Genomic DNA, 23,355 nt, shown 5'->3' with positions numbered 1-23,355 from the left:
CCTGGGAATTCTTTCCCCTTCAGCAAAGCAAAACAGTGGTTCCAGAATTCTGGGTTGAATGACGTCCCTACTTAATAGTGGTTTCCTTAAACTGAGGATATTATTAAAGAGCATGTGTACTTATTCATAGAGCTACCTACTGCTGACTGTTTATTGGGTTCCTTAAAGACGAGACATGAAACTACCCTAGGCAGTAATATATGGTATTCTGGGGTAGTCTGGAATTGAACGTTGTTTTTAAGCTTCTTCCAGTAAAATTATGGGAGGGGGAGGGCATAGGAAAGACTAGTTGTCTTTGTGTTAGAGGGTTTTGTTGTTGTTGTTATTGCTGTTTGGTTTTTTTTGTTTTGTTTTGTTTTGTTTTAGTTTTGGTTTTGTTTTTTTTTTGCATGCTAACAAGATTTAGTTATATACTATTAGCCGAAACTTCCAATTGTGTAGCTCTTGCCCAAAATAAAGTACTTAAAAGTCTTCCTGTGTTATTGGATAGCCAGCTCAATTGTATATTGGTTATAGGTCTTTATAAAGTCAGATAATAACCTACTGCAATGTTAATAATGTATAAATAGACAACATTAATATTTATGAGGAGTAAAGAGGTTAAACAATTAAGTTTGGAATTGGAAGGTAAGGAAAAAACCCAAGGCAGTTATTCTTAAACCAATAACTCCCTCAAAGTATGACAGTAACTGCATACATGTTCTGGGCAATCAAGGAGTAATGGAAGAGTGAAAGTCGCCTGGTCTGTACTATGACAGTAGTGCTGTGTTCTAGGACTTTTCTAAGTGCTCAGTCAGTGTCTACAGACAAAGTTCTGATACTATAGTCACAACCAATTTCACATTTCTTGTTGAATAGTTTTACAAAGAATATTGATGTCAGTTGTTTAGCTTATGTACTAGTCTGCTATTAATTATTATTGATGTTTGTCCTTACCTCATCATGCCTAACCATTATTTTAAGTAGTCTTTAGATTAAACATGCTATTAAGAGCAACATACCTAAGCAAAAAAGACACCTATACCTTTGCCTCATGAAATTTTTTATCTTACCTCTTGATTGTTGCAGTTTACATTCTACAACACACACACACACACACAGTTACTTGTAGGAAAACATGTAGATATAACAACAACAACAACAAAATCTTTGCATCTCTTTGATTACCAGATTTCAGTTGCTTTCTAAGAGGTGGCATTAGAATAGCAGGCTGCATATTGCTCATTGAATGTAGCTGATGGAATATATCTGTTGTGAGCCTAATTTCTCTTTGTATGCCCAACTGTTAACAACATTTTAGTCACAGAAAAAAAGGATATAATTATTTGCATATAGTGGTTGTTTAATAAAAATATGTAATCCTAATACTCCTTTTCTGTGTATGTATTGTTTTTTGTGGTCCTGAGGCTTGAACCCAGGTCTTCAGTCTAGAAAAGCACTCTACCACTGAGTCCACATCCCTAGATCCTATACTGTAAATTTTTAATCTATATTTTTAAATACACATTAAAAATTGATGTGTATGTCAGTGTGTAATTATTTAATCCCTGACCAATGTAGACATTGTAAAGTTTCCTCATTAACGATATGTATTTAATTTTTAGATTAGGCATGCATAGCAATATTTTAAATGGCTGTGCTTGACTACAAAGTATTGAGCAGTAGGACAGCCTGTTAACCTCCACAATATACGTTTTATTTTTATTCTCTAGACTTGCACATGAAGTGCATATGTTCATATTTACCCAGTTTGGAGATGGGTAAGATAAAACCAACATAGCTCCATCTCCATGGCCATCTTTTATTTCATGCAACTTTTATTTTTTCCTGTCCCACAAAAAAAAATCATTTCTAATAAACAACTTTCTTACTTCACCCATGTGTTTAATGGTATAAAGTCTCCTACATAAAAATTTGTACGGCCCTTTGGATTACTTATCTAGTAACATACATAGTTAATAACAGTGTATAAGTCCATTTCTTTGTTTTAACTGTCCATCATAGAAACAATTCTGCTTTCATTTTATTAATGCTTGTCTGCCTTTCATTTAGGAAACCCTATCTGTTTCCTAATACTCAGCCAATTGCCTCAGTGACCCATGTTCAAATCATCCTTTTCTCAAGAATACTGACTTGCATTCTTGATATATTCCCCTCCCAGCCACCCCCACTTCCAGTTCCCATTTTAAAGACCCTGTCAATTACTAAAGTGCATGCACCTCACTAACAGAGAATACTTTCCTCTGTCTAAAGTTCCTCACCTAGAAATGACCTTTGCTGTTATTAATAAGACCCCTTCTCACACTTGTGGACCATAAAACTAGGTGAGTTCAATACATATTTCATAATCTTCTTTTATCCTTCACTTATCAGTTAACGTACTACATTGAACTGCACACTTTACTCCTGCTCAGTGTTTTTTTATTTACTTTGTATATCTCAAAGCAGGAAGGTGGTTATTTGAAGCAAATAAATTATTTGATCGGCTAAAACCCTTCAATCTCTGGAGTTGTGTTAACACCAATCCTTGGTGTTGCTAATGGTTGAATCTTTGCTCTGATTAATATACCTTACAGATAATCCATTTCATTTCTGCCAAGTCATACAATCACGTTCCATAATTATTTAAAAGTCAACAAAACCTAACCAGGTAACAAAATTGAAGTAAACAAAGAAAAACCTATTTTATCCTTGGCTATGGATGCCTTTTTGTTACCAAGTAAAGCTTATGTTAAATTTATAACTTTCTATATAGTTTGTTCATTAATTAAAAAAAAAAAAAAAAGGAGTACCTGGGAAGTTTATTTTCTACTTGTCCAGGATAAAACAACAACACACACACAAAAAAAAGTAACCCAGGCTTCTCAATGAGTCTGGTTAAGAAAGGCCTCAAATACAGTTTACAGGTAGAATGCTGTCTTTACTCCCAAGCAAGACATAATGGAAAGGGAAAGGCTTTGGAGTCAAACATTTTGTTTCAAATCTTGGCTCTTTTAGCATATGAAACTTAGGAAGATCATGTATTCTCACCACCTCAGCCTCACTTCCCTCTCTATAAAAAGGGAGTGCTGCTTACCATGTTTAATAATCACAGATATTAAGCGAATTAATACATATAAATTCATAATGGTAGCCACAGTTATTATTTAGTCTGAAACAAATTTAACTCCCAAGTTCAGTTTTGATTATTTTGAAACCCTATGTTATTATCATGCAGCTGTTAAACAATTGTGTCCTTGAATATGCTTGCATGTCCTTGGTGGATGAGAAATTCTAATGTGAAAGGTATTTGGGGGTTCATCAAGATGAGAGGTGTGATAAATATAAGATGCCATTGTTTTTGCCTGTACTTTCTTCAGGGTATCCTGTCTTGGTAGTGAATGGAAGAGGGACTGGTCCCTGGGGCAGTGCAGAAGGCACTTTCATCAACTCACTCACTGCAAATGTCATGTGAGGTTTCATGGAAGTATTAAGAGATCCAATTAAGAAGAATAGTTCTGAGTCTAAACCAGCCCAGAGTGGCTTCTCTAGGGGAAACTCCCCGCTCTGCTGGTACGTTTGTGTTTGTCATTAGGGACACCTTGTATCCCAGGTGCCTGCCTTGAGACATCTGCCTGTACTGGCTTCATGTTACACACAAATCCACATTCAGTAACACTATTATTTATAGGCTTAGTTACGTTAACAGACTTTCACTAAGTTCTTTCTTATTCTAGTGGCTGGTGGTTGTGGAAAGAGAAGGGGTTAGAATGGGAAGTAAACTATTAGTTTAAGGGAAGAGTAGGTGTTCTGCTATCATGCGTTGCTTTTCGCCTTTGTGCAGCCCTGAATCTGTGGAGGCTAGTCCAGCAGTTAATGAGAAGAGCGTGTATTCCACTCATAATTATGGGACCACTCAGAGGCATGGGTGTCGAGGACTGCCTTATGCTGTGAGTATGCACTTGTTTCTCTCCAGAGCAGTGATCTTCCTGGAGTGTAATCCATTCTTATACATTGTGACTTTCTTGAAATGTTTATATGCAGCATGACGAAGTTGCCCCTTTTGCACTTCCCTGCCTCCAGCGGACGTCTAGCCCTGCATCATTGTTCTTGTTTTTATGTCCCAGTTGACCTTGGCATTTTGTTTTATCACTTTCCTGGTTGAAGCCAAAAAACGAAGGGTACTACTTTCTTCTTTCTTTCCATATGTACCATACTTTAGGGGAGAGAGGGGCCAGTGTTTGGACACTGTTGATTTAAGAAATCTTATTTTCAGGATCATAATTACGGAGCCCCTCCTCCTCCGACACCTCCTGCTTCTCCCCCTGTCCAGACGATCATCCCCCGTTCTGACCTGAATGGCCTGCCGTCGCCCGTAGAGGAACGCTGTGGAGACAGCCCGAACTCTGAAGGAGAGACTGTTCCTACCTGGTGTCCTTGTGGTCTTTCTCAGGATGGCTTCCTTCTCAACTGTGACAAGTGCAGGTAAGATCCTGTTCCATCTAAATTCAAACCTGGGTTGCTGGGATTAGGGTTTCTTATCAGTAGGGAAAAGCTCAAAGTATTCTTTCTTGTGTTTGTTAATGTAGATGATTCCTTAGTGCTCCTTGGCTCGAATTCTCTGCACTAGGTGAGAATTGCTGACAACAAGGAATGAGAGATTGATGTTAAAGCTATTGAATTTGATATGAAATTTAATGTCCTGGAAACATTTGGTAGGTGGGAGGGAGGGGGTAGTATATGCAGAGACACTTCTCCCATGTATGATGTGATGTGCTGCATGCTGCTGGAAGGACTACTTTAAGTTTATTTTCCCTCTTTAGGGGAATGAGCAGGGGGAAGGTTATTAGACTTCATCGGCGGAAGCAGGACAACATATCAGGTGAGCAGAAAGTGGGTTAAACCCACAATTTGACTGTAAATATTTTGTGATTTAAATGTTCTACAAGTACATAGTTATTTTTCACATAAAGAAGTCCCCTCTATCTGGAATCATTTCTTGGACCTGTAACAGTCAAATTACCTTTTATGAGCACCAAAAAAAAAATAAACTTTTTTTTTTTTAAGTTATCCATTTATAGTTACAGACAACTGAGTCTGGAGGGAAAATAGATGGAATAAAGAATATATCTTATGTTCATAATGCCAACAAAAAAATCTTATTTTCAGAAGAAAGGTGGGGTCTATGTAGATATATAGTATAAAGTTAATAGAAGTAATGACTTAGCAGATATAAGGCATATAGAAGGAAGGAAGGAAGCAGATGTTAGTGCCTGAAGTCTGTGATCATCTTTTTTCAGGTGGGGAGAGCAGTGCAACAGAAAGCTGGGATGAGGAGCTTTCTCCTTCCACTGTGTTGTACACAGCAACACAGCACACACCTACAAGCATCACCTTAACTGTTAGAAGAACCAAACCCAAGAAGCGGAAAAAGAGTCCAGAAAAGGGTCGTGCAGCACCAAAGACGAAGAAGATAAAGGTATGTAGTATAAAATTACTTGAATAGAAGTATGTCTGAAATAGCTCAAACTTTTGACTTGAGCAAGAATACACTAAATTTCTTTGAAGAAATTTGATGCCAGTGTTTGTCCACTTTTTCCTACTTTAAAAAAAACCAGCTGATCTATATTATGTACAAACAGACCAAACTGTCTTCTAACCTACCTTACCATCACCACAGGCTCAGTTTCTTCTATTTCAGCTACCATCCCAGGTATGGAATGCCAGCCCTACCTGGTACAATCCCATATGAGATGCAGCTTCAAGGCTAGGCTTCCACTATACTTACAGCATCTCCCTACTTCCTTGCCCCAAAACAATCTGAAGTTCTTGTCTTGGTTACATGGCTGACCTCATGTCATTAGGCTGATTGATTATCTTTGTATCTAGACAAAACAACACAAAAAATGAGAAAACATCTCTTGAATGGTCTAGGTTTCCTTATTGTCTTGATCACTTTCCTATACTCTTAGAGGGTCTCCAGAAGAAACCTGTTGTGTTTGCTATTCTTTCTTCCCCATCATTGCAACTTGGTTGCTCCTAGGTCACTTGCCCACCCTTTGTAAAAGGGATTGGTCTTTGTTTCATTTTTAATTTCAAAACTGATAATCTGCAACTTAAGGATTGTAGTTTCTGCTTAGTGTTAGGGGTTTTTATAGTATTTAAGTGGTGCATGCTCTTATCTGTTAGTTGTCTAGCTCCACCAAAGTACTGGAGTTCATTAGCCTTTGAACTGTCTTTTTTTCTTGAACATAATTTGAGGTATACCATTGTATTTGTTACGCAGAAAATGAGACAGCATACAATGCTGGTTATTTCTAGTCTCATGGATATAACTGTCATTCTTGGTACCAAGTTTTGTTTTGTTCTACTTGTTTTCCTCTTTGGGATAGGCATTTCGAGAGGGATCCCGGAAGTCCTTGCGGATGAAGGTAAGGGGTAACCTTCCCTGATGCTGTGTTTAATATTTGATCTTGCATTTTGGTTATCTTCTTTCCTGACATTGATGGTCTGGAAATCTTGGAGTCTGCTTTTCAAGTTTGTAGTTGTTGCCCTTCAGTTTTCATAGAACTTTTCTCCCAAGTGGATTTTCTTGGCTACTTTATGAAATATTTTCACATCTGTTTCATTAGCTGCCTTTGTGCTGTGGTGGGTTGGGGAGTAAGTCAGTTTTTTTAAACAAGATGAGGCTAGTGTGTCTTATCCTGTTGATTGGACTCAACCTCAGGAGTGAGGATTTTCTGGTGATGAGCCAGGTTCTCTTGTAAACCCTCCCTGACAGTATGTGGCTTGGACTCACCATTGGAAGTTGAGAATTTGGTGTTGTTAATATGAGGTAGTCTTAATTGGACTAGTACCATTTTTCTTGGCATTTCTGTTTGGTGGAGTTTTGTAATGCTAGTTATCCAAGAGTGGCTAGTGTGAGGAAGGGTTCAGGGGCCTTGAACAATGGGAAAATAATATGCTTTTTAGATGCTGGCTGGTGGTGGTTGTTTGTTGTTGTAGAAATTAGTTGGTTTTAAAAAGTTAATGGAAAAGAGATTTGGTTGTACTTTATTGTATCTTCTTTTACCTGTTCATGAATAAGCTCACATATCTCCCAAAACTTGATTTAAGAGCTTTTGAATTTAAGTTTTAGGATGGTTCTTCTAAGTATTCATATCTCTAAATCTCTTTAAGTTGGCCATTACTTAAACAGTGATGCCTTGAGTTAGGAGAAACTTACCAGGATTACTTTGTATTTATTTGGAGCACCAGTTGATATTATCAATGGTGTTGAGTGACATTTTACCTAAGCTGTGTTTTGGAACATGTTATAAGAATTATTTCCTTAATGAGATAGATCTGCAAGTAGCTAAATTTATTTTAACTTCTCATTTCATTTTATTCAATTTATTAAGAAGGACCTTGTGTAGAATTTGGGGACTAACTGTAGACCTCAACAGTTTTTGCTATCAGCTAATTACTGTAACTAACTCCAGAATTTCACGACCGTCAGAGTTTTACTTTAATTAAGTTATAATATTAAAGTTGGTTTATGAATTTTTGTCCTCACAATTAATAAGACTTTTCCTGAAGAAAGTGGGAGCTATAAGAATAGATAAGAAATAGCATTTGGGCTTTTAGTCTTAAAATCAAGAGCTTTTCTACTAGACACAACTCTTAGCCAGTGTTTTGGGCTAGCAAGATAGCTGAACAGGTACTTGCACTTGCTGTCAAGCCTCACAACTTGAGTGTGATCCCCAGGATCTTTGTGGTGGAAGGAAAGAATTAGCTCCCACAAGCTGTCTTCTGTGGTACATGCATATCAGTAAAATAAATGTTAAAAATAAAATTAAACCAGTGTTTTTTCAACACATTTGGGTAAGTAATTCTGTGCGATAAATACATAGAAGGACAGTACATTATTCAAAGTATATTTGATAATGCTCCCAAATGTTGACACTCCCTGTGGGTGATAAGATAGTTTGCTGATGAAAATAATAGGTAACACAAAAACAAAAGTCATTCTCTTAATACAAAGAAGACAGTAATTATAGTGCTATATTAATACGGCTGAATATTAATGTATTTTTGAAATTTTGTGCACTGTGATAACTTAAGAACCTTTTACTTTTTAATGAGTTTTTTTGTAAAGAATTTATCAATCTTGATAAGAAAAAGATTTTTTTATGACTTAAATTGATTATGAAATCAATAATGGGTGAAGATACTGACTATATTAATTTCTCACTTTAAAAGTGGGCAGATAATTTTCTCATTGGAAGTCGTCCAAGACTGCCCAGTTTATTGGTAATAGAAGCCAAATCCCCTGATTCTTAGTCCATACCCCACACCAACTGCCAAGTGAAAACAAGTGTCTTGCTTATCCTGCCCACATAGTCATGAATGGTCTCTTACTAAGTCACTTGATCTTTTTTCTCTCTACAGAATTCTCCCTCTGAAGCACAGAATTTAGATGAAAATACCACTGAGGGCTGGGAAAATCGGATAAGACTATGGACTGATCAGTATGAAGAAGCTTTAACTAATCAGTATAGCGCAGATGTACAGAATGCCCTTGAACAACATCTGCATTCTAACAAGGAATTTGTGGGCAAACCTGCTATTTTAGACACTATCAATAAGACTGAACTGGCCTGTAATAATACAGTAATTGGTTCACAAATGCAGGTAAGAACTAAAGCATTAAAGGCACTAAGATTGAGTTTTGTTTTGCTTTTAATGCCTAAAGAACAAGAGTGGGTTGGAATTATTGTTCCTTACAGAATAACAAATAAACTACCTCCCTGCTGATCATCTTTGACCAAAATCAGGTTACAGTAGCTAAACTGTCAAGGTATATGTTTGAAAAATGAAGAATTACAAAAGATTTATAGAAAGGTGTAAATTCATAAAATCGTAAAGTAGATACGGCTCCACTAACATCTTAAGCTTTCTTTGATCTTGCTTTTTCTGGGATCACTAGTTGGAGCATGTTTCCTGGGGAAATTGAGCTTATGTCAAAATGAAAATTATTTTATCTCCAAGATAAAACCTAAAAATGTTGGTGCCTTTTCATTCTACTGTTAGGAAACATTGTAAATGTTTCCCACACTGTATTGCTATTCTTAAGTGTTAACACTCTGGTTTTTGTTGTTGTTGTTTTAAATTCAGTTACAGCTGGGAAGAGTCACTCGTGTTCAAAAGCATCGGAAAATTCTGAGGGCAGCAAGAGATTTGGCTTTAGATACTCTTATAATAGAATATCGTGGGAAAGTCATGTTACGACAACAATTTGAGGTCAATGGGCATTTCTTCAAAAAGTAAGAACATCATTCACTGAGCACCTGAGGGCTTGCATGTTTCTGGCTGACCAGTCAGTGTTACTATGAAAACCATTCTACTTGATGGGCTGCTTCTGAGGAAATGCTAATGATTCAGATAAGCTCATGCCTGTCTGTTATTGGTAGAAAAGGGCAAGTAAATGTGTAAAACATTTAGTGTTTAATATAAAGTGGTGATGACTTCTTTCCAAGCCCAGCATTCCTTGCTTTGTGCTATTCATCAGTGAGAAGCAGACAAGTTTGTGGTGTTTGCTAGCTTAGGATTGCAAATGACTGCTCTTTATTGTGTCAGCAGATGCATCATAGTTTTAGTTGTGGGGTGGCCTATTTGTTTGTGTTGAGAATTACAGGAATTTTAATTATATCCCTAGACCATATCCCTTTGTGCTCTTCTACTCAAAATTCAATGGTGTAGAGATGTGTGTCGATGCTCGTACTTTCGGTAATGATGCTCGGTTCATCAGAAGATCATGTACACCAAATGCAGAGGTAAGCTATCTTTAGCAACTTACCTTTCAATGGAACCACCAAAGGACACGTTTACTGAAGAAACAGTCTGAAAACTTCACCCAGATAAAGGTCTGTGGCTAATAGTTGTATAGTCTCTAAATGCAAACATAAAAAGCAGAGGTATGATGCCTTATGGAGATGGAGAAAGACAAAAAACAGGTTTTAGAGAGGACAGAAATGAGAAAAGGCAAGATAGTATTTGCTAATATGGAACAAATAATAAGAATCAGTTGGATTGGGGCGAAAGGCCACGTGGTAGTTGTTTTTATTAGGTCCAGCTAAGGCATTTGTTTTCACTTTTATAGATTGTAAGAAATGCTGTTGTAAGAATTTCTAGACATTTCTAAAATTCATTAATTGGTGTATTCACAGTAGGAACAATAAGAGTAACAGAGCTTTGTTTGCAGGCTAAGGAATTTTAATTCTCTAGCAGAATGCAGATACCTTTTAAGATACAAAGTAATTTTATCCTGATTTATAATATCATTGAAGTTTTCTATTTTTAAAAAGTCTAATAGGTTGTTCATTAGTATATAATAATTTCAAATGAAATGATAAAGTTAAACAAAATAACAGACTACTCAAAATGAGGAGGAATTATTTGTGTCATACTTTTCCCATCTATGGAAAACTTAGTTTTAAAGGCAGACCTAATGACAACATTCTTCATGCAGGTGAGACACATGATTGCAGATGGGATGATTCACCTGTGTATCTATGCTGTGTCTGCTATCACCAAGGATGCTGAAGTCACTATTGCATTTGATTATGAATACAGTAACTGGTAAGACCTCAGGAATTGTTACCAGTATGAATGGCCTTCTTAAGATGTTAATGACTGGCTCTTTGGCCTCCCCACCCCCCAAGGGAGGAGCAGTCCTGTTAGGCCACAGAGGAGAGCTTTGCAGCCAGTCCTGAAGATACCTGATAAAACAGGATCAGATGAATGGGGAGGAGGTCCACCCTATCAGTGGACTTGGCAAGGGGCACGGTGGAGATGAGGGAGGGAGGGAGGGACTGGGAGGGAATGAGGGATCGGGACACGGCTGGGATACAGAGTTAATAAAATGTAACTGATAAGAAAAAAATAAAATTAAAAAAATAATAATAATAAAAAAAAGATGTTAACTCAACCTGGGTGTGGTGGCACATGCCTGCAATCCCAGCACTCAGGGAGGCAGAGACAGGCAGATTGCTGAGTTCAAAGCCAGCCTGGTCTATAAAGTGAGTCCAGGACAGCCAAGGCTTCACAGAGAAACTGTGTCTCAAAAAAAACAAAATTAAAAAATATATATATTTTAACTCAAAAAGCTTGTTTTCAATCCCCCCCCCCCATTTTTGCTTTGCCTATTCTTTTCATAATTAATGTATTTTCTGCATAGAAGCTATATAATCCTACCACATGGGTAGCGGAAGCATGTGGATATGTCTCAGTTTGTGGTTACTCTCGTCTTCATAGGCAGTTCCAGGCCAGACAGACCATGTCTCTGGGGGGAAAGACATGGAGGTTTGCTCACTTTCCACTTCTGTACATAGACTACAAGTAGAGATATACAGAAAAACAGAATATTTATTGAAAAAGTATCATACTTATTCTAATTTATTCAAAGATAGCATTTAATTATCAATTCATTATTATTAATTATTAACAATGTTTCAATAAAGTAAATGGATAATATGTCATGATATTCTGTTTTTAAGAATGCTGAGATGCTTTTGGTTGTTTCTTTGGCACAGTAATTACAAAGTGGACTGTGCATGTCACAAGGGAAACCGGAATTGCCCTATACAGAAAAGAAATCCCAATGCTGCAGAATTGCCACTCCCACCTCCTCCTAGCTTTCCCACCATTGGAGCAGAGACTAGACGTAGAAAAGCACGGCGGAAAGAGCTGGAGATGGAGCTGCAAACTGAGGCTCCAGAAGAGAATCATGACCCGCCACCACAAGAAGTTCCAGAAAAAGTGACTGTATCCAGTGAGCATGAGGTAATCTCCCTGGCCAGGTTAGGATGGTCTGATCTCATGTATTGTTTTAGAGAACTGTTTTAAAACATTTACTACTTTTTACATCAACATGGATTTTCTTTTCACTTTATAATATTATGAATGATAAGATAATGCCAGGTCATGGTGGTATATACCTTTAATAACAACATTCAGGAGACAGAGGCAAGTGGATCTCTGAGTTCAAGGGCAGCCTGGTCTACAAATCAAATTCCAGGACAGCCTGGGCAGTTACACAGACTTTGTCAAAAGAAAAGAAAAAAGAAAAATACAAGAGCTGATTCAAAAAGAAAGAAAAATAAAAAATATCAAAAACCTTGTTTTCAAGGGCTGGTGTGGTGATATATATACACATATAATGCTGGCATTTGTAAAGCTAAGGCCAGATGATCATGAATTTGAGGCTAGCTTAGGCTGTATAATAAGACCCTGTCTCAAGAAACATACAGACAAAAATAAAGCATCCTTTGACTCTTAAACCACCTGCTTAGCATGCATAAGGACCTGGGCTTAATTCCCAGCATAGAGCATAGAAAGGCGTTGGGAGGTAATGATGCCAGAATAAAGCAGGTTAATGCTGCTCACAGTTGATCTAATAGTGCTTCTGTCTTAAAGGAAGTTGACAATCCAGAAGAAAAACCAGAAGAAGAAAAAGAAGAGGCTACAGATGACCAGGAGAACTCAGCTCATAGCAGGAGAGTAAGTATCATTCAGGAGTGTCTCTGCACTTGTTCTAGCTCTAAGATTTTTACCATAAAGAAAGTTTCATAGCTTTTATTTTTCTGTGTGTAGGCATGTAAACAGTAATATATCTTAAGGACACTATCAGATAGTATCCTTAAGATATTTTCTTCTTACAGCTTGCTTTCCCCAAAACTGGTTGATGAAGACCAAAGTTTGCTGGATTAGTTTTCTTTTGTGTTTTTAACATTTAAAGACCAAAATCAAGTACAGTTGTTAATAGTAAGTTAGTTGTACAGCATGCAAGGTCTTGAGTTTGATCTCAGATTACTGGGAGAATAGGGAGAGAATCAACTTTGTTAGCCCTTTATACCTGTGACAGAAGTTCCTCAGAAAAACAGCTTAAAGGAGGCCAAGTTTACCTGTGCTCAAGTTTCACAGGTTTCGGTCCAGATCTGCAGGCTTCATTGCTTTGGGAACAAGCAAAAATAGATACCAGGAGTCCATTACAAAGAAAAACTGCTTACCTTTTTGCTGTCAGGAAACAGAAGAGAGTAGGGGCCAAAGATAAAATACACCTTCCCAAAGCACCGAAGTAGATGCTCTTCCTCCAAGTAGATGTCAGTTCCTGGGCTCTCCACAACCTCCTCTTAGTACTTAACATTTGAGTTTCAAGCCTTCGCTGCACACAACCCTTTGGGGTACATTCCATATTCAAGCCATAAATCTTTTTCTGTCAGATTGATTTAAGAAGCTTGTTAATTATATTTATTTGTGCTCAGAAAAAGACAATTTCCTTAGGTTTTAAGCTCTGAAAATAGGATAGAAATTGGTTGTGGTTGCTTTATGTACTAAAGCATCTCACCTATTTTTCTAAAATGTAACTTTTGAATTTGCTTTATTTTACAACTGTTCTCTATATTTCTATATGTTTAAAACAATTTTTTCTTTTAAGTTCAGCAGTGCATATTCTGTCTTAAATAACTTCTTAAATAAGCTGCACTAATGTAACTTCTAAAATAACTACACCTTCGTCTGGTTGAAGATCCTTTTAAAAAAAAAACAAATCAAAACAAAACAAAAACTTTTTTTCCCTAGACTCGGGAAGATAGGAAGGTTGAAGCTATCATGCATGCTTTTGAAAATCTAGAGAAGAGAAAGAAGCGACGGGATCAACCTATAGAGCAGAGCAACTCGGACATAGAGATTACCACCAGCAGTTCAGAGATAGCCGCTGGAGAAGACACAAAAACTGCAGCTCCTGAGTCTGAAGTTAGCAACCCTGTTTCAAATATTGCCATCCCAAGCACCCCACAGAGCACTGGTGTGAATACTCGGAGGTCTTCCCACGCTGGGGTAAGAGTGAAAGCTGTGTCTACTAATGTCAAAGTCCTGTGTCTACTAATGTCAATTTTCTTTTCTTTTCTTTTTTTTTTTTTCTTTCTTTCTTTTTTAGAATGGTAAAAGTTAGTATTTTCAACATTGCTTTATATCAGAATCAGTAAAAGCCTTTTTGATCTCAGCAGCTGGTTTGTGGTATGCAGGGTAACAGCTGAAATCAAAATTTGAGTGGCAGTAGTCCCTCCACACATAAGTGTCTTCCAGATAAGCACAGTGACATGTTTGTAGAATCATTTGCTTTGGACTTAGTATGCAGCTTAGTATGAAAATGCATAATGAACATGAAGAAGGCCTCACTTAGCCTAGTCTCCACCCCTAACGGAAGAAAGCAGATAATAGGTTTCTCTCTTTATAGCCCAGTTATGTACCTGATCTTCCAGGGCTTCTCTGGCTAATTGTACCAGTTTCTTCACTGACCTAGCAATGACTAAGGCTTAACATAAAACCTGGGTGTAAAAAAGAAATAAGAATTGTCTTTCCTACTAAGAACCTTTATATTAGGTAGCTAGCTTTAACTGACTTTTGATGTATTTTTATTTTATAGGTGTTTATTAGAAACAGATTTAGCCAGGTATGGTGGTGTATTCCTTTAATCCCAAAACTCAGGGAAGCAGAGGCAAGTGTTCATTGTGAGTTCAAGGACGCCAAAGGCTACACAGAGAAACTTGTTTAAAGAAACCAAAAAAGAAAAGAAAAAGAAATAGAATTAACTAAGCCAGATGTGTGTCTGTGGTCTCTTAAGGTGACAGGTCTATAAAATTTTGCACTTAAAAATTACATTTGTAAAAAAGTTTGACAAGATCTTCCAATATAGCTCTGGCTGGCCTGAAACTTGCTATGTAGACCAGACTGGCCTTAAATTCACAAGGATCTGCCTGCCTCTGCCTCATGAGTGCTGAGGTTAAAGATATGAGACATTATACTCAGTTCAGATTTTTTTTTTTTTTTATTTTTATGTGTGAATGGTTACATATATATGTGTTTGTGTACCATGTATGTATCTGGTACTCAACAGAAGCCAGAAGGTGACACTGGGGTCCCTAGAATTCTAGTTAGAGGAATTGTGAGCTGCTATGTGGGTGCTAGGAACTGAATTAAGTCTTTGTTGCAAGAGCACCAAGCGCTATTATTTGGTAATTCATCTTTCCAGCCCCCTTATATTTAAAATGACAACAAATCCTTACTTTACTCATCATTTACATATTTTTACATTATCATTTAGAATACTTTAAATAGAGAAAAAAAATTAAATAAGAAACAGGTAAAAAATTTCTGGTGCTGGGTGAGAGTTGCCTTGTCTAATCTCAACACTTGGGAAGCTAAGGCCAAGAGGATTGTAAGGTAGAGGCCACCGTGGAGATCCTGTTTGCAGAAGAGAAGAGAAATTTCTAGTAAACATTTGGCCTTGATATTGTTACAGGATGTAGCTGCAGAAAAACCGATCCCCAAACCACCTCCTGCTAAGCCTTCTAGACCCCGACCGAAGAGTCGCATTTCTCGGTACCGGACCAGTTCAGCCCAAAGACTAAAACGCCAGAAGCAGGCCAATGCACAACAGGCAGAACTATCACAGCAAGCTGCCTTGGACGAAGGAGGAAGTAGCAGCTCAGTAACTCCTCCTGAAGCTGGAAATATAGACAGTTCCGGAGAGAACAGACAGTTAACAGGATCTGACCCAACTGTAGTATCAGTTACTGGATCCCACGTCAACCGTGCTGCATCTAAATACCCCAAAACCAAAAAGGTAAGTGAAAATATAAGTTTAGTATGGTAAGGAGTTTCAGAGCAAAACAGGAGGGCTGTGATCCCCCAGAAAAGAAGGAATCTTAGAATAATTAGATTGAACATTCTCCATCAAAATTGTTTATGGTGAAAATTGAAACTATCCCACTTACTTGTTGTTCATTTGATTTTAGACAGAACTTAAATCACTAATAACTGAAAGTATTCCTTCTTTGAGCATGGAGGAGGTAAAGGAAAGAAAGCTACCCCTAGTCTGAATGCTCAGTTCATCCTCACTCTAGTTACTGCATCTGTTCTAGTGTTTGGATGGGTTCGTTGTCATGGATTACATACACCATACACTACTGCTTCTGGCATGTATGCTTCTGTTATGTATACAGAATTTAACTAATGATTTTTTTTTTTTTTAACCTTTAGTATCTAGTTACAGAATGGTTGAATGACAAGGCAGAGAAGCAAGAATGCCCTGTTGAGTGTCCTTTACGTATCACCACTGACCCAACTGTATTGGCAACAACCCTGAACATGCTACCGGGTCTTATTCATTCCCCATTAATTTGTACCACCCCTAAACACTACATTCGCTTTGGCTCACCCTTTATGCCCGAGAGGCGTCGAAGGCCCCTTCTGCCTGATGGCACATTCAGCTCCTGTAAGAAGGTATGTCTCTCTGCCCGTGTGTGCGCGCACACGTGTGTCTGTGTGTGTACGTACCTGACCATGAGTGAAAGTGTGTTCATTTGTAAGATACATATAGATGTGCCATATTTTACAGAATTGTCTAGGTACTCATGAATCTCTAGATAACTTTATGAGGTTATATTGTTTTGTTAAACTTGGACCTAGACACTTCAGGAGCACTATGGTCAAATTCGAACATGTACTGCATTCGATTTTTGGTGCTCAAACTTGTGACTATCCAGTATGGTCTTACCTGGAAGTTTTTCAAATTACTGACTGAGAGAGAGCACAGGCAATCTGCTCACTATAAGCATTTTATCCAGGTAATGAAGGAAAGTTGGGTCTCTAGCGAATTAACTTATACCAAGTCACTTAGATTGACTAGCTTGTCTTGGGTCTTGATGAGTTTATCTGAAAAGGAAAATGGGTTTGTTGTACAAAAACTATTACTAGTACATGTTCCATGTATAGTGGTGGTGTTTCATCATTCAGGACGCTGAGACAGGGGTATTGTGTAGCCAGCCTGGGCTACATAGCAAAATCTCATCTCAAAAAACAAAGCATGATTTACTGGCTATAGTAAGTGATAGAACTCCTAAGTCTAGAATGGCAAAACTGAGACCCACTGTGCTACAAAGTTAACATTGCTTAATACTTCATCAAGAGTAATAGCAGGAATCTGATGTGATGGCTCATTGGCAAACATTTGTCACACAAGCCTAGCTACCTAACTTCCATTTCTAGAACCCATGTAAAACTGGAGGGAGAATACCTATTTCATACAGTTGTCATCTAACATCCACACAGGCATGAAATCTGCAGTTCCACACACGATGATGATGATTTTTTAATTTAATTGTTTTTAAATAACAGTATAATCTTAACTTTTTATGAGGAGAGGACCATATCTCTCATATCAGTTTATTAAGGGGGGTAAATATTCTTCAGTGGTAATAGGTAGGCATTAGTAAGGTGCTTCTGTAAACAACCCTAATTGAAACTCTGCGTACTAAGTTTAAAAATAAATAAGAGTAGAAATCAAGTTGGTTATATAACAGAAGATTTAGTGGGAGTGGGAGGGAAATAAGAAAGAGAATGAAAAAGGTATGACTATGGTCAAAAGGTATATGGAAAAGTAATGAGACCTGTTATAATTTAGTTAATAGATGCTAGAAAAGCAACATTTATAAAAGAAAATTAGGAAAATAATATATATATTTGCATTAATATATTAATATATATTAATATTAATATATATTAAGCATTTTTATCAAGTCAGGTAGTAAAATCTATTTTGGTGTTTAAGAGTTGTTGGAGGCTTTGGAGAGGTGGCTCATCAGTTAAGAGTACTTGTTGCTCTTGCAGAAGACCTGGGTTTGGTTCCTAGCATCCACATGGTGGTTCACAACTGTCTGGTTCCAGGAGATTTGATGCTCTCTTCTGACCTGCATGCTCCAAGCACACACACATACATTTAGGCAAAACACTCATAGATAAATTAAAATTAATCTATTTTTTATAGGAAAGATTGATAAGAGATTAAATAAAATTGTTGTAAATATGTAGAGTAACTTTTCAAATGCCTTCTTCATAATTACAATGCAAGATTGCAATCTTTTTTCCTGTTTTGATTTTCCAAGTAGCAGAGACCTAAGCAAACAAACTAACAAAAAAAATGTTTAAAACATTGACTTATATTCATTGGAAAATTCATTTGAGCTGTTGTTTTTGTTGTTTTATTACTCTGTGTGTGGGGAGATGGTTCTCATGGGGATGTCAGTGGATAACTCTGGAGTCCATTATCTCCTACCTTTATATCAAATTCAGGTCATCAGGCATTTGCTCATTGCCCACTGAGCCTTCTTACCAACTGCTTCTGAACTCCTTTTATCTAACCAGGTTTTGTATTTTGATCATTGATTTATCTATTTACTTACTTAGTTTTAAAGATGGTCTCAAAATAATCCTGGCTGGCCTGGAACTCTATGTAGAAGAGAACGACCTCAAACTCATGAAGATCTGCCTGCCTCTTGAGGGCTGGGGTTAAAGTCATGAACCATAACACTTGACTTAGTTTAGCATTTTTATCTATAGTACCTCCTTTGGCAACAGATAAAAAGAAATTAAATTTAACTGAACTCCATATTCAATTCTCCAAGAATCTGTGAACATCCCTATCCTTTGTTCCCCTCCACCTTTTTTCTCAAGCAGGGCTAGGTCTCTAACCATGGTTCTTCTACATGTCAGACAAGCACTTTACCAAGCTGTATTGCTAGTTCTGTATCACTTGCTGTCTATAAACTATTTACTATAGCCAGTGATGGCTCAGTTGGAATAGTGTTTACATAGCATTCACAAAGTTGGTGAATAAACTGGCAGTGGTGCAGATTTGTCCTCTTAGCACTTGGGATAGGTGAAGGTTGAAGGATCAGAAGTATAAGGCCAGCCTCATAAGACCATCTTACCCTCCTTTCTTCCTAAAACCCTGTTTGCATTGGAATTCAGCTTAAATCGCTGCTTTACTATTTCTCGGAAAAAAAAAAAAATCCAGGTTATATTATACAGCACAGCCTTTTCTGGGTAGAGTAAACTAAACTGTATATTTTTTAAGCTAGAGATCTAAGTTGATTTTTCTTATGTATGAGTGTTTTCCCTCCATATATTTAAGTGAACCTACTACATGCATGCCTGGTGTATTGGGAGGCCAGAGGGTATCAGATAATCTTGAATTTGAGTTTCAGGTGGTTGTAAGCCTCTATATGGGTGTTAAAAACCAAACCTAGGTCCTCTGCAAGAGCAACTAAACTACTGAGCTGTCTCTTGAACATAAAGAACAATCTATATTCTTACATATAGATCCATTGTTTTGTATATCATTAAAGGCGATAAGCTTTATATGTTAAAAGCAGGATGTTTGTGGCTATATTATTCATTTGTAAGAACATTTATTAATATCCAAGGAGTATCTAAATTCAGTTCAGTACAGTTCCCAAAAAATATACAAAGTTATGTCTTTTTTTGTTATATATATATATATATATATATATATATATATATATATATATATATATATATATATATATATAATAAACGTGTAAGCCTTCAGGTAGTGCCCCTCTTTGTTTTGTGTAGTCATGTGGACATATGTAAAGGCCCTTTGGTCTTCAAGATTGCTTAAAAAATGACTATATTTTACATTGTTGTTGTTTTAATAAATATATTTTAATTTTTATTAATTTTTCTGTGTATTGCTGTTTTGTCTGTATGTCTGTCTGTGTGTGTGAGGTTGTCAGATCCCCTGGAACTGGGTGGTAGGAAATAAACCTGAATCCTGTGGAAGAACAGCCAGTGCTCTTAACCACTGAACCATCTTTCCAGCCCTTTGCATTGTTGTTTTATTGTATACCCTTGAAAGATTGTTAAACTATTCCTTTAAACATAAACATATTGTTAAAAATTAGGTAGGGGTAGTAAACAGAAATAAGTGAAAGATATCCAGAGTCATTTGAATCACACTGAAGAAAGAAATTGAAAGTTTAGAGTGTTTTCAGTGGTATGCCACAAGGTTTCTTTGCATATTGAGATCATTGGCTACAGTTCATAAATCTAGTAGTTTTGTCTCAGAACCAGTAGTGGGTTCTAAAATTTGCCCAAGGTAAGGCATCTCCAGTAATTGAGAACAGATTTCAACCTAGGTCTTTATATCCCAAAACTTAGTTACTTCATTGTTCTTTTCTTTTTCAAAAATAACTTACTCATCTTTGGGCATCCTAAAAAACCTTTTACTTCAGTATAGTTTATAGAAAATAAAAATTTTTTTCAGGCTTCAGTTAGTCTAAAAAATTGCATAGGTGGACAGAACAGGAATTTAAAAGTAATCTTTTATCCATACAAACAAGTACCTTTTTTTTTTTTTAGTCCTAATATCTAGAATGTAAACTTTTATGTGGCTTCCTGACACTGAAAATATTTTTAATAACCTTTTTTTTTTCTTTTGAGGAAATACCGAAATTGAATTCCTGTCTTCTCTGAACAGAAAAATAAATTTAAAATAACTTGTATATAATATAAATTAAAAATTTATATATTCATTACAAAAGATTTTTTTATTTGTCGTCCCAGGCCAATTTTCCGCATCTATGAAAAAGACCTTTAGAACCAAGATGACCTCAGGAGGTCTCCTGTACATTCTAAGGGTCTGTGCTGCTGATAGCTTGTGTGTTGGGATACTGTATGTGAGAGAGAATATTACTCTTGGTCTTGGCTTTTCTTCAAACATCTGGTCTTATCCTAGAATCATAATGTGATCTAAGTGACCCTGGCTATTTTTTTTTCTTTTTTAAATATACCCATCTTCTTATCTCTGTTTACTTTTTTCTTCAGTTTAGTAAACAACAAAATCTTTTCGTGATAGATTTTTCATAGTAAAATTTCCCTGCGTTTTCTTAGGTTCTAAGTATCCAGTGGCCACAGATCTTGGAAGAAAATATTTACTTATCCATTGTATGTGTTCTCTAAAGGTATAAAATCGTAGTAGTTCACTTTTTTCTATTTGGAGACAGTCTGGCTGAAATTGATGTTTATCAAAATTGCCTCAGATTTATATCAGGGCAGGAGAGCTGCAGAGTGAGGAACAACTTAACAACTCTGTATCTTAGAAGCACAAAATTATAGATAATAAAATTATTTTTCCATGGGATACCTAATCAAATCTTGCATGTTTTCTTCTGACTTAATTTTTTTATTTGCCATCCGTCCAGATTGCATATTTGTTACTAAAAAAAAGTTAACTAGGAGGGTTCTTTGTTAACCTTTTCTACTTTTGATTTCTTCAGAACCTCCCTCTCTTTGTGTCTCCCTCCCCTGCCCAGTGATTTGCATTACTTGATTATAATTTATCCAAACTACTTGACAAGCGAAAAGAAGCTCATGTACAGGTTATCAGTAAAGACTTACATCTTTAATAGGGTCAACCTTGTGCAATGTTGAATGTTTACTATTTTTTAATTGGTTGATAAGATCACATTATATATAATTCAGGCTGTTTGAGTATTGCATAGTAGAAAAAAAATGACTTGGCTGAGGGAGCTAGGAATGTAACTTATTTTTATGGTAGAGTGCCTCCCTTGGTTCAGTCCTTAACCCTACAGTAACCTGATAATCCTAGTTTGGAAGGCAGAGCAGGATTGTAATTTTAATGCTGTTTTTAGCTATGAAGCAGGTTTGAAGACAGCCTAGATTACATGAGATATTTCAAAACTAATCTTCATTGAAGAGAAAGGAAAAAGCAGTAGAAGCCAGACTTGGTTGCACAGGCAGGACCCTGTCCAGAACCACTTGACTATGAAACTGTGTGAATGTATTTGTATTGAATTTTTTACCAGTTAGTATGTAACGATTTGGTTAGTGCACTGCAGATAGGTGCCCTAAATAGTTTTAAATGGTTATTGAAAATTCTCTGGGTTTTCCCCCCATTTAGCGCTGGATAAAGCAAGCCTTGGAAGAAGGGATGACTCAGACATCATCTGTGCCCCAAGAGACTAGAACACAGCAACTATACCAAAGTAATGAGAATAGTAATTCTTCTAGTATCTGTAAAGACAATGCAGGTATGTATCTGATCCTTTTCTAAATTTGACATGAACAGTCAATCATTTGAGGTTCACAATAAAATTTTCAGTGTTGGTACTCTGCTATAAAAAGAATTAGTGTGTTCTCTAAATAGTTAATTTACATCTGTCTTTACAGAGGAAGAGAAAGATCTCGAGTCAGGGATCAGTTTTCCCAGGACGACAAAGAAGGAACTAGACAGTATACAGATAACAGCAGAAATGGTTATAAAAAAGGTTAGATACGTTTAAAGTAGTAAGTTTAGGAAATTTTTGTTTGTATTTATAAGGGGAGACAGTAGAAAGTGGTGGAACATTAAATGTTCAGAGGGTGGTGGACAAAATGGAAATGTTAAGTGGCTTGTTGGGTGGGACCTGACTAAAGGGGCAGGAAATAATGAAATGAATGAGGATTCATTATTGATTTTTTTTCAAAAGGACTTACCCCCCAAGAACTATAAAATTCCTGAGATAACATGACTTAAAATTATAAGGATTTGAGCCAAATGGCTATGAAAAAAAATCTTATTTTTTGTCTTTCACAGTGATATATTGTAGTCTTCTACCTGAAAGCATTGGTACATTGACTTATGATACCCTGTTTGTTTAGTTATTAGAAAGAGTTTCTTTGTTTAATCTAGGCTGTTATCGAACTCATCCTCCCCAGTACTCAAATTCAAATTAGTTTTCTGAATATTGAGTAATCAAAACATACCATAGCCAGGAATGATGATACTTAAAATCCCAGCACTTGGGAAACAAAATAAGACATGATTGCTTCAAGTTCAAGGCCAGCCTAGGGTACATAGCAAGACCCTATCTCAAAAGAAAACAAAAAAATAATTACCAAAACAAATTAGTTACTAAAACATAATATTTGAGAGTTATACTTTGTTTGGGGATGGGAAATTGTATGTTTTTGTGGGTAATTTTTAAACCACTATTTGTTGACGTGCTGAGTAGTTACAAAGTTGAATTTAAAAGAATATTACTAGTAATTGCTTTGTATTTAAATACTACTTTCATCTAGATTTTAATCTGTTCATCTAATGAGACTGAAATTTGGGTTTAGTTTAGTAAAAATGTTGTCATATTTCCATCAGTTGTGTCAACTTACTGCTTTTAGAAGGAATTAGAGTAGCAGGATTAGACTATAATATGTGCCTCCCTTTATGTAATGGTTATGTTGTATAAGTATATAGTTAATTTTGGAAAACAGAGACTACATAGCAGTTCATGTCCTGGCTATCACACACTTAAAGAGGAATTGTCTTTGTTACTACATACCCTCAGTGGAACAGAATTAGCACTGTTAGTCATCATTACATTTCTACCATCCTATTGAGTAGCAAGAAACGTTCTCAGAACACACCTTGCTTTTAAGCATCGGTATAAACAGAAGAAAAGCATTACATAAATC

The 23,355-nt window shown here is 36.5% G+C and overlaps 1 protein-coding gene across 14 annotated transcripts in view; it reads left to right on the top strand.

The window, feature by feature from the left end:
• Setd5 (SET domain containing 5) overlaps positions 1-23,355 on the top strand; it is an 81,988-nt gene that overhangs the window by 33,875 nt on the left and 24,758 nt on the right. For 4 of the 14 annotated variants that reach the window (XM_055628466.1, XM_055628469.1, XM_055628468.1 and 1 more), the window contains 15 exons: positions 3,824-3,929; positions 4,256-4,464; positions 4,803-4,861; positions 5,280-5,458; positions 6,372-6,410; positions 8,410-8,652; positions 9,136-9,284; positions 9,677-9,794; positions 10,490-10,599; positions 11,553-11,802; positions 12,436-12,519; positions 13,600-13,857; positions 15,323-15,646; positions 16,063-16,305; positions 21,806-21,935. In XM_055628466.1, the coding sequence (XP_055484441.1) occupies positions 3,824-3,929; positions 4,256-4,464; positions 4,803-4,861; positions 5,280-5,458; positions 6,372-6,410; positions 8,410-8,652; positions 9,136-9,284; positions 9,677-9,794; positions 10,490-10,599; positions 11,553-11,802; positions 12,436-12,519; positions 13,600-13,857; positions 15,323-15,646; positions 16,063-16,305; positions 21,806-21,935 (2,501 nt within the window). Of the gene's footprint in view, positions 1-2,300; positions 2,325-3,359; positions 3,553-3,823; positions 3,930-4,255; positions 4,465-4,568; positions 4,610-4,636; positions 4,695-4,802; positions 4,862-5,279; positions 5,459-6,371; positions 6,411-8,409; positions 8,653-9,135; positions 9,285-9,676; positions 9,795-10,489; positions 10,600-11,552; positions 11,803-12,435; positions 12,520-13,599; positions 13,858-15,322; positions 15,647-16,062; positions 16,306-21,805; positions 21,936-23,355 lie in introns of those variants that run through there. The other 10 variants (XM_055628465.1, XM_055628464.1, XM_055628472.1 and 7 more) reach the window with 9 other exon arrangements.

The sequence above is a fragment of the Psammomys obesus genome, unplaced genomic scaffold (assembly GCF_907164565.1).
Source record: "Psammomys obesus unplaced genomic scaffold, mPsaObe1.curated_primary_1811, whole genome shotgun sequence".
NCBI lineage: Eukaryota > Metazoa > Chordata > Mammalia > Rodentia > Muridae > Psammomys > Psammomys obesus.
This window is presented reverse-complemented; position numbering and strand designations above follow the sequence as displayed.